We start from the raw sequence: 12,067 nt of genomic DNA, 5'->3' as shown, positions 1-12,067 counted from the left end.
ACCCTGGGAGCTACTAGGCCCCAGGAGCTACTAGGCCTCAGATCTACTAGACCTGAACCACTGCACCCCCGAGGTACGAGGCCTCAGAACTACTAGGCCCCGGAACTACTAGACCCCTGAGCTACTAGGCCCCAGAGCTACTAGGCCCCAGAACTACTAGGCCCCAGATCTACTAGACCCCTGAGCTACTAAACACCAATCTTGACCTACACATATAATACATTGACCCAAATTCTATAGTTTAGGTTAGATTAAGACTTACTAGTACTAGGGCCTATTAGAACTAGGCCCCATCAGAACTAGGTCCCATTAGAACTGGGGGCCCATTAGAACTAGGGCCTATTAGAACCACGCCCCATAGAACTGGGGCCTATTAGAACTAGACCCCATAGAACTAGGTCCCATTAGAACTAGGGCCCATTAGAACTAGGGCCTATTAGAACTAGGCCCCATAGAACTGGGGCCTATTAGAACTGGGGCCTATTAGAACTAGGTCCCCATTAGAACTGGGGCCCGGTAGAACTGGACCTGTGGGAGCTGAACCCCCCATAGAACTAGGTCCCCACAGTAGAACTAGGGCCCATTAGAACTAGGGCCTATTAGAACCACGCCCCATAGAACTGGGGCCTATTAGAACTAGGCCCCATCAGAACTAGGTCCCATTAGAACTGGGGGCCCATTAGAACTAGGGCCTATTAGAACCACGCCCCATAGAACTGGGGCCTATTAGAACTAGACCCCATAGAACTAGGTCCCATTAGAACTAGGGCCCATTAGAACTAGGGCCTATTAGAACTAGGCCCCATAGAACTGGGGCCTATTAGAACTGGGGCCTATTAGAACTGGGGCCTATTAGAACAGTACCTATAAAATATTTAGCACTATGAAAAAAATATGTATTTGGCTGAATAAAATTAACACATTGTCGCCTTTAATGACTTGACTGGTGGTGTCGTTCTGGAGATTAGACACCCTAGCTTACCTGAGTACATAATTCGATGTTGTATTTGTTGTTATTGATAAGTTCAGACAAAAATAAGACAATTTTGACGTATTTTACCCATAACTGAGATATAGGGAATTGAAAATCATAAAACCAGATGATAATTAGAGGTCGGTCACCTGGCCATGTTGAGGGTAGAGGGCCATGGAGTGACCTCTGACCTGTGTATGACCCCTCTCTTGTTCTTGATTGTCTTATATATCTAAAATGATAAGAGTAATGGAGACAATCTGAATACTAGGAGGTCAATTCTTTATATATATCGTTAGAGTACAGTGAAAGATGATTAACTTGCATTCCTGACATGAAGTAGCGATTCAAATATATTACTACTTTTATTTTATAACACTAGGATAGAATATAAATTTGTTATAAATATATTATGATATATATATATATTTTGTGTACTTTAAATCATTGTAAGTTTTATAGTTTAATTTATTTATATTTAGAATTTTTATTTACGAATCGTTGTTTACATGAACCAGCTGTTACTCGATATAAAGATACCTTATAAGATAATAATTCTTCAAAACATATTAACTCGATTATAGAGCGTTTCTATTAAATAAAATATCATTAAAAGTAAACATATATTCATGATAAGTAGATATTATAATATTTTAGTATAGTATAATTAAATTTTGTAGAATAATATATCTCTAAATCTAGTAGCTGCTCCATGTGATGAAGGTCTGGTCCAGCCGCTGAGGTCATGTCTCTTGTGTAGTTATTTAAAGGGCCATTGACCGCTGGAGTGACCCTTATTAACGATAACAGTAGGGTATGTAGCCATTATTACTGTGAGTGAGTGAGATAAACCTTGGTTCAGTTGATAGTAAACCTCTTATGACACGGTGTAGTGGTCTGGTAACTACCCCCCCCCTAGTGTTAGGTTAGGTTATGTTAGGTTTGGTTAGGTTATGTTAGGTTTGGTTTGGTTAGGTTAGGTTAGGTTAGGTTAGGTTTGGTTTGGTTAGGCTAGGCTAAATTAGGTTAGGTTAGGTTAGGTTGAATTAGGTTGAATTAGGTTGAAATAATGATTATTCTGAATTTTTTAATGTGTTTTTGAACGTTTTCTAAATAGGTAGATAACCATAATGATAATTTTACCAGATAGAAAATAAATATCTCCTTTCATGTGTCTGTGTAGAACAATTTAAACCAACTACATTAAATCTGCTTTTCAGGTCAGAGTCAATGTCGTCATCTAACCATGAAGTTCATAGTCGAGCACGTCAGTAAACAGGGCGGCCGGATAGGGAAGTTGACGGGCCTACGTAGTCAGCCGGATGTAGTCCACGATACTCCGCTCTCTCTCATCTCAACTGTGGGGGGGAGCGCTCCACATCTTACCCAGGCTAGTTGATGTGGATTGCCTGAACAATCTCCACCCAAGCTTGTTTCACTTAAAGATTAACTTCTCCAGCTTATTTCACTTAAAGATTAACTTCTCCAGCTTATTTCACTTAAAGATTAACTTCTCCAGCTTATTTCACTTAAAGATTAACTTCTTCAGCTTGTTTCACCTAAAGATTAACCACCCTAACGTTATTTTTGAGGGGATGAAGTTAGGGTGATTAAGCTTTAGGTGAAGTAAGCTGGGGTGGAGATTAGTCAGGTAATTTGCTGATAAGTTTAAATGAAGAATAGTTTAAGTTCTCTTGTAACCCCACCCCACCCCACCCCACCCCACCCAACCCAACCCAACCCCACCCCACCCAACCCAACCCCACCCATTCCAACCCAACTTAACCTAATCTTTACTTACACCATATATGAGACGTCTAGCGTAGGAGGGATGAACTCGCCAAATCATAGTTTGAGTAAAAGCACAAAAAAAATTTTAGAACTGTAAAATTCCGGCGCCATACGGAAACAGCGGAGAGTAGAGACGAACTCGCCACTTCCTGGAAAATTCCAAAACCACAGAAAACAGATTTTTGGGGGCCTGGTGAGTTTGTCCCTCCTACGCTAGACGCCTCATATATAATAATTCAATAAACTGAATCTATCATGTATTATAACTATCAGGTGTCACTAAATAATGCCCTCAGCTCTCAATCAGCTCGGCCATATCAATATTGTTGTGAGTGTTATTCTGGTATCTATATTTTTCGGCGTACGATCGTCTGTTTTAATCGATTATTACCATCTTCGTTAAATGATTGGGTTAGGTTAGGATAGGTTAGGTTACATTAAGGATAGGTTAGGTCAGGTCAGGTTAGGTTACATTAAGGATAGGTTAGGTTAGATTACATTAAGGTTAGGTCAGGTTACATTAAGGATAGGTTAGGTTAGATTACATTAAGGCTAGGTTAGGTTAGATTACATTAAGGCTAGGTTAGGTTGGGTTAGGTTAGATTACATTAAGGCTAGGTTGGGTTAGGTTACATTAAGGATAGGTTAGGTCAGGTTACATTAAGGATAGGTTAGTTAGATTACATTGAGGCTAGGTTAGGTTGGGTTAGGTTATATTAAGGATAGGTTAGGTTACATTAAGGATAGGTTAGTTAGATTACATTAAGGCTAGGTTAGGTTGAGTTAGGTTAGGTTACATTAAGGCTAGGTTAGGTTGAGTTAGGTTAGGTTACATTAAGGCTAGGTTAGGCTGAGCAGGTTGTGCTGCTGTCAAGGCCAGGTTAGGGGTTGGGTTAGGTTACATTAAGGCTAGGTTAGGTTGGGTTAGGTTACATTAAGGCTAGGTTAGGTTAGGTTACATTAAGGCTAGGTTAGGTTGGGTTAGGTTACATTAAGGCTAGGTTAGGTTGGGTTAGGTTACATTACGTTAAATCACATAAAACAGATGATCGCCTAAGTGGGATGTATTCATATTTTTCAGGCTAAATAAATCGTATCAATAATCATTTTCAACTCTACAGGATGTCCTCCATCTTGTAGTGGGGAAAGATTCTCCTGTGTGTGTTCCAGCTCAACATTTCTCCGAACACGTTAAGGTCCTGCAGAGTTATAGGAGAGGCGTGGCTCACTTCTCCGCATTACAGGTACGTAGAGTTATAGGAGAGGCGTGGCTCACTTCTCCGCATTACAGGTACGTAGAGTTATAGGAGAGGCGTGGCTCACTTCTCCGCATTACAGGTACGTATTTTAGGTCCTGGCGACACTTGTGTTTGTGGTGTTGGTATGTTTGTACATGTATGTTTGAGTTTGTACTGTGTGTATGTATTGTTTTGAGTGTGTGTGTGTGTGTGTGTGTAATTGAATATGTGTTTGTATAGAGGTGTATGTATGTGTGTATCTGGAAGAGGTGTGTAGGTGTGTGTGTCTGTAAAATTGAGCACACTATATATGTGTGTGTGTGTAGAGATGTATTGTATGTATGTATGTATGTGTACATCTTGAAAAAATATTTGTGTATAGGTATATTTGCTTATTCAGTAGTCAGAAATTTCCTTTATATTCTCAGCATTTCTAATTATTTTCTCTGTATATTAAGGTAGAAGCTTGACCCTTATTACCAACATAGGGAATACCTCAATTAAATACAGCTCGTTAGCCATTTGGGCCGTTGGTCGATCTAGTGTCACGTTTTGTTTAATTTACGTTGGAGTGGTTTTTAATATGACGTTTTCCACATCCAGGGCCATTGTGTGTGCGTGACGGCCCAGGATTCGTCGAAAGTCACCCCGAGCGGTTACAATGATAAGTCTGGAGTGTCGATGTGGACGTACCGAGGCCGACAGAGCGTTTCAATTGACAAGTGAGTCTTTTTCTCCGACCAAAGGGTGTGTGTGTGTGTGTGTGTGTGTGTGGGAATTATGGGTATGTGGTGTGGGAATTATGGGTACGTGGTGTGGGAATTATGGGTACGTGGTGTGGGAATTATGGGTACGTGGTGTGGGAATTATGGGTATGTGGGGTGGGAATTGTGGGTATGTGGGGTGGAAATTATAAATTGCCTATTACAAAATGTATTCTGTATGTTATGATTTGTGTATATGGTATAGAAAAATGTTAGTATTTTATTTAACAATGTTTTATTGGTAGAAGGAGCTATTTACGATGTTAAAGTCGATGTTTTTGACGTTAATGATAATATTTACAAACATTCATCGCTGTATGCTTCACAAGATACATGGAGCTGGTGGAAACTATGCAGCCAGACTGGTACGAGGCTCTCAACGATGCGGATACAGACAGCGCGTCATCCAAGAAGAGAGTCTCCAAGTCCACTGCAATGTCGATGGCATACCTTAAGCAATGTATTGATCACCATAAGGTCGCGAAGGTAATGAGGGCCGCCGTGGGTACGTTTCTTGTGTTGTATTTTGGTTTTATCTTCGTTGTTGTCATTATAATTGTCATTCATTGTTTTGTTTCCTTCTTCATTGTCGTTGTCATTGTCATTCATCATCATTTTAGTTATTATTGTCTTTGTCATTTATCAGAGTTCATTATTATCAGTATTGTCATTCATTATCTTTTTTATCATTGTCATCATTCATCATCATCATCATCACACACACACATATACAGTACAGGTAAAACAAATTACTGTCTCTGGAACGAATGGCTCCCTGTCCCGGCCGCCAACTTTAAAACTACCCACAGACATTCTTGGGTACATCCAGGGTGTCGTCCGCGAATAATCAAGGGCCGCTGTAGCTACATTAATAGTGTTAGGTTTTGTTAATGTTTGTTAGTTTGGTTAGAGTTAGGTTAGGTTAGGTTTTGTTAGTTTAGTGTTAGTATGGTTAGTGTTAGTCTGGTTAGGTTAGTGTTTGGTCAAATTAAGTTCGTGTTAAATTAGGTTATAGAGGTGTTAATTTAGGTTAGGTTAGATTAACTTAGTTTTATGTTAGGTTAAGTTAGGTTAGTGTACAGGTGATTAATCATATAGTAATATAACCTGGGGTGACTAATCATCATGTCTTGTAATTATCTATGTTTAACCACAGGGTCTACAAGGGTCAGCGCTGTTTGCTCCCCTTTTAGGAGGTCATAGCGAAGGAGACCGCTCTCGCTGGTCTAAATCTCTCGCTGAGAAGCTAGAAGACACGTCCATCATCTCGGGCTATGCTCTCCTCGGCCTCCACACCAACGGCCCGCCAACAGAGAAGCTGGAACCAGAGTCTATGCACAATCTCATTAAGGCGTCTATAGTGAGTATCAGAAGAGGGTTGGGTTTATCAAGTGTGGAATTCGGTATCATAAGTAAGAGGATCAACGTAGATTAGATGATGTTCTTATGTCTTTTATCATTGTCGTTATCATCATCTTCACAATCTTCATCACCATCATCACAATTTTCATCATTATTATCACCATTTTACAGCTATTCTATATGCTTGTATGGGTTCTCTACAGCATCATCATCATCATCATCATCATCATACAGCCAGTTATAACACAGCCTCTTGCAGTCTCACTCATTGGGATCTTAACTCTGGTATCATTTCTCACACCTCTCCCCATGTCATTCTTCACCTACCCTTGACTCTCCTCCCTCCACATATAGACACATGCATCTCTTGACCCAACCAGTCACCTCTATTCTCTCCACATGTCTAAACCATCTCACTATATGGACAACTTTATTAATACTCCCTCTATCCAGTTACCATCTTAGTGTTTCCTATCTTTCAGTGTCTACTCATCCACCATTATCATTCTAGTTCTCTCAGGTCTTATATTTCATCCTCTTTAACTGCTCATACTTCACCGCCATACAATATCATACTTCTCATACCAGTTACATACAGAAGGAAGGAAGGAAGGTCTTATTCTCATCAGTTAAGGCAGGAACTCCCTAAACTTACTGTATTAACTTTGGGTCTTATAACTCAGTAGACTTTAGTGCCTCCTTTACTGTAGACCCTGTGTTGTAATGACCATAAACTGTGTTGGTAATAGTCCGATGTTATTTTAGTAAGACTTTTGAATAGTTTTTGCTTCTCTGTTTGTCTCTTGTTTTTTATTTATCGTCCCAGAGTGCCTCATGAGTATTAATCATTACTTTTATTGATAATTTGATATATTTTTAACCCTTTGAGGATGGTTTAACCCTTTGAGAATGTTTTAACCCTTTTGAGGAGGATGATTTAACCCTTTGATGATGATGATGATTTAACCCCTTGAGGACGACGATTTAACCCTTTGAGGATGATGGTTAAACCCTCGAGGACTCAAAGGATTAATAAAAGTTGTTAAGAATTTATTAATGATTGTCACTTGTTTTTTTTTTTACTTTGAGCAGGATCCGTTACCAGCAGATCTTCCACGACAAGCTGCTGGGATGTGGAACCCTCTTACCGTCCTGAAATTGGCGGAGCACGGTGTTGACATCTTTGACTCTGCATTCCCATTCCTTGTGACGGAGAGAAGAGGAGCGCTCACCTTCCCCTGTAGATTAAATAAGTACGTCTTGCGGCCATTCGACGTGTTTATGTTATTTATCTGAATCGCCCTGAGATTAACGCCCCCTAAGGTCATCCAGTACAGGTGCAGTATTAGTTTGAAAATTAAAAAAAAAAAAAAGTTCTCTCCATCTTATTTATTGTACTTGAATCCACATAAATAATTGTGTTACCTTATTAAGAATATTTCCCAGAGTTAATTTGATTTATTTTGTTTATTTTTCGTTTTTTCTTCACATTTTTGTCAGTTTTTTCCTGTTATGATTGAGGGTGGGAGGGGGGGACAGGTAAATTCTCCAATCTTTAGGTGAGAAATATGTTGAAATTCCAATCCTCTTCACTTAATACTTCTCAAGTGTCCGGGGAGTTTTGTCTCGGATACTGCCAAGTGTCCGGTGAGTTTTGTCCGCAACTTTACCTCTCGACTCCCTGTAACATAATTTATTGGACATTGCAGGACGCTAACTGACGGGGAATGCTCGAAAAATGACAAATTAGAACACCGAAACAAAAGGCTTAAGGTGTGCGAAGACAATTCAGGGACAAAGATGTGCGAAGACAATCCAGATACGAAGATGATGTGCGAAGAGAAACCCAAGACAAAGATGTGCGAAGACAAACCCAAGACAAAGATGGAAGAGGAGGAAAATGCCAAGAAAGAGGACAAGGAGAATCAGCCAATCAGGGAGAAGGAAGCCACAAGTCCCTATGAGATTAACTTAAAGGATAAAAGGTATGTTAGGGTATGTTAGAGGTATGTTAGAGTATGTTAGAGTATGTTAGAGTATTAATGGAGCGGTCCGATGAAGTTTATAATGAGCAGCACGACTCCTGATTTTTGTTTTATATTAGTGATTATTTTGTCGTTCTTTAATTATTATGTCACGTGTCACTTTATTTTACCATTTAATTATTCTCCCTCATTGCCACATTATCTCCCTCATTATGTCTCCATTATCTCTCATTCTCCCCCATTATCTCTCTATTATCTCCCTTATTCTCCCTCATTATCTTCTTTATTCTCCCTCATTATCTCCCTCATTCTCCCTCACTATCATCTCTCATTCTTCTCTCCTCAGTAACGTGTCACAGTTGGAGCCGCTGCTGGCCGGGTGTGAGTGTTACACCTGTAAGAACTTCACCCGAGCTTACGTTCACCACCTGGCCAATGTTAACGAGCTCCTAGCACCTGTCTTACTGATGATGTACGTGAGTTTGTCCATCCAGGTGGATTTTTTTTCCTGGGGGGGGTTGGGGGGTTTGTACGCTGTTTTGGGGTTTGTTTGGGTCTCGTGGAGGTTTAACTGCTATGCAAACCTAATCTAATCCAACCTAACCTATCCTATGCTAACCTAACCTAATACAGTATATCCTCAACTATCTTAACCCAAACAAACCTAACCCACCCCCCCCACCCAACCCCACCCCAACCCCACCCCACCCCACCCCACCCCACCCCAAACCCCACCCCAACCCCACCCCACCTCACCCCACCCCACCCCCCCACCCCACCCCACCCCACCCCACCCCACCCCACCCCACCCCAATACTACAGCTTGCATGGAGATCTGATTTACATTCTGAAAACAAACCTAACCTCTCCGAGACACCTGTTATTGTTTGCTTATGTATTTATTTGTCATTGTTTATTTTTTATATTTTCCCAGTGTGTAGACTATATAATGCTATGCCACTGTCTGTATGTATGATTATGTGTGATATTATTTTGGCATCTGTGTGATATAATTTTGACTATTCTATCATAATATTTCGGTCTGCGTAATAACATCGCAATAATCAAGCTGTGTTCACCAGACTTCACTAATCAATTGTTTGGGGGAATGATCTGAAATATATATATTGATTTTAGGGGTCAAGAGGTCAAAAAAGGTAGAGGTCAGAGGTCAATCTAGGTGTATTGTACTGTATAGGGCAATGGTTTCTGTTGGCTCCTTGTCTCACTGTCACTCGTAAATGGAGGGACTTAGTGTCGTTTCGTTTATTAATTTTATGGCCAGAATCACCTTTTAAAATCTATAGACTATTACGTATATTGTTTTTGGATTTTTTGTCTGTACAGTAGTCCCTCGGTTAACGAACACAATTCGTTCCAGAAGGTCATTCGTTAACCTAAAAATTCGTTAACTGAAACCATTGCTTTAATGGGATTTTGGGTAATTGGTTCCAGCTCACCGAAAATTACATACAAACTAAAAATAAATGCAGTAAAGTACACTTACTTTGAGGTGTGCATGTAGAAGGCTCCTGGTTGATGATGATGATGATGATGGGAATTAGAATGGGGGTGGAGGAGAAGGGAGAAGAGAAGGCATTGGGGTGGAAGAGAAGTCACCCCATGGCGCCATTTCACCCACCAAATTTTAGTTCACTTGGTTTAATTCAAGATTATTTTCTTTAACTCAACACTGCACTGCATTATATATTGTCATTATGTAAAATAAACTTCAGAATGACCAATAATTGTACTGTAAAAACGTAAAAATAGTTTATGTTCAATAGAGTCTCAAGCAAGAAGCTTCCTCCACTGAGCAGGGACACACACTGATGCCATATCGGGTGTGTTGAGTGGCTGTTTGGCGCGCTAAAAACTAGTTTCCTGTACTTCAGTTATGTTAAAAAATTGCTAAAATGACTAAAAATTTTAATATAAGACTTGGAAAATTATTGACAAGTACAACCTTCTTGATATTTACTCAAATGGTAACAAATTTAAGCCCTAAAACCAATTACTGTATTGGCGGACTAATACTACAGCTGGTGAGCAGGCGAAAACATGTTGGGAAAAATTCGTAAGGAATTCGTTAACCGAAATTTTTTCGTTAACCGAAGTGAAGAATCTTATGGAAGGTAATTCGTTAACCGAGGCGTTCGTTAACCGAGGGATCACTGTATTTATAATCGTCACTACTGAGCACCTGAAGATTAGACACCCTAGGTTATTTCACATGAATATTAACTACAATAATGCTAATCTGATCTAATTTTACCAAACCTAACCTAATCCTATCCCCTCCCCCTAATAGCATTAGGGTGGTTAATCATCAGGTGAAATAAGCCGGAGTACCAAATCTTCAGGTCATCCAAGTTTTCATCTAACCTAACCTGACCTGACCTGACCTAACCTGACCTAACCTAACCAAACCAAACCTAACACAATGATGACTCCCACAGGCACAATCTCCACCACTGGATGGACTTCTTCACCAGCATACGGGAAGCCATTAAAACAGATCGCTTGGAAGACCTGAGATCACTGATAGAGTCGTCAGTTCTGGAATCTAAAGAGGCGTAAAGTACGGGTCTCATCCATTTACGATCGCTGGAAATGAATCGAAATCAAATAATATCAAATATTTTCGAGTTTTGTCTCCCACCTCTCCTTTCCCTCCTTCCCTCCTCTCAGAAATTTGTTTATGTGATCGGTGAGGTGGTCAGGTGTGTGTGTGTTTCATCTGTCACGTCTGTTTTAATTAATCATTTTCCTTTTGATCTTGAACCTTAACAAGTCGAGTTCATTGCTGTCAGGTGTGTGTTTCATCTGTCAGGTCTGGGGTTGCGGTCATTTTGTGGCGGCCGCTGTTAAGCTGTTTTATAGACTTCTTTAAATCACTGCCAGTAAAAGATAGAATGTAATCTTTCAACATTCAGCTTCAGGACCAAGAATGTTTTTTAAACCGATGTGAATGATTTTAATGAATAGATTGAGATTGTATTTAAACATTTTTGTTTTTTTTATGTAGTTTTCTTAGAAAATAAAGATGTTTTTAGTAAGGTCTTGTGATTTATTAGAGGGATGACCTGTGATAATGTTTAGATATTAAGCTACTTTTTCCTGGGTGAGAAATCCTCTTTGGTGATGTTTCTCAGTGATCAATTGTTCCTTTCTTAACCATAGAATGAATTCTGGTGATGTTTTTCTCAGTGATCAATTACTGTATTTACTTCTTAACCATAAGATGTACTGTACTCTGGTGATGTTTCTCAGTGGTTAATGTGTTTCTCAGTGGTCAATGTGTTTCTCAGTGGTCAATGTGTTTCTCAGTGGTCAATGTGTTTCTCAGTGTTCAATTGTTTCTTTCTTAACCATAAAAAGGGACTTAATTCATTCCTCGACACGTGAAGCCTCGAGATAAATGTAATCCTCCTCACGTCTCACCATCCAATGACTGATTCCTTCTCTAACTGTGAGGCAACTGACCAAACTCCTCCTGGGTCTTACGTAATATTGAGTCAGTAAAGAGGAAACTAAACAAAACATTACCTTGATATTTTTTATTATTTATGACATCAAAACACTAGAGAAATTATATACAGTCAACCCTCGCTTTACGCGGTCCCACATTCCGCGTTTCCACGTTTACGCGGTACCCTGCCGAAACCGGAATGCTCACATTCTGCGGTGCGTGTACCCCTTTACGCGGAGAGCGGCTGGCGAGCCGCGCCATTTTTGGATCCAAACCTCCCGTCATCTCTCCCGCCCTCTCCCGCCATCCGCCATGTTGTGTAAGCGGCGCGAGCAGGGTGCGCACAAGGTCGCCCAGTCATGAAAACATTACCGAGTTCTTCACCCGCCACCCATCACAGCCGGCCCAAGTCAGCGATAGTGATAATTATAGTGAAGATATGGACTTATATGGACTTTGAGGGGTTTGACAAAGAGGCCCTG

At 40.2% G+C, this 12,067-nt stretch overlaps 1 protein-coding gene across 1 annotated transcript; it reads left to right on the top strand.

Annotated features, from left to right (window-relative positions):
• The first annotated feature begins 1,682 nt into the window (after nucleotides 1–1,682).
• Nucleotides 1,683–11,172, top strand: LOC121867793 (queuine tRNA-ribosyltransferase accessory subunit 2-like). Its single transcript, XM_042367907.1, has 10 exons — nucleotides 1,683–1,787; nucleotides 2,194–2,363; nucleotides 3,886–4,008; nucleotides 4,606–4,724; nucleotides 5,096–5,252; nucleotides 5,923–6,126; nucleotides 7,221–7,381; nucleotides 7,838–8,113; nucleotides 8,460–8,585; nucleotides 10,573–11,172. The coding sequence occupies exons 2-10, from the start codon at nucleotides 2,220–2,222 to the stop codon at nucleotides 10,691–10,693; spliced, it is 1,431 nt and encodes a 476-aa protein (XP_042223841.1). The 5' UTR covers nucleotides 1,683–1,787; nucleotides 2,194–2,219; the 3' UTR covers nucleotides 10,694–11,172.
• Nucleotides 11,173–12,067: the final 895 nt, after the last annotated feature.

The sequence above is a fragment of the Homarus americanus genome, unplaced genomic scaffold, assembly GCF_018991925.1.
Source record: "Homarus americanus isolate GMGI-L3 unplaced genomic scaffold, GMGI_Hamer_2.0 scaffold46583, whole genome shotgun sequence".
NCBI lineage: Eukaryota > Metazoa > Arthropoda > Malacostraca > Decapoda > Nephropidae > Homarus > Homarus americanus.
Note: the sequence above shows the minus strand (reverse complement) of the source record. Positions and strands in the feature narration are given on the sequence as shown.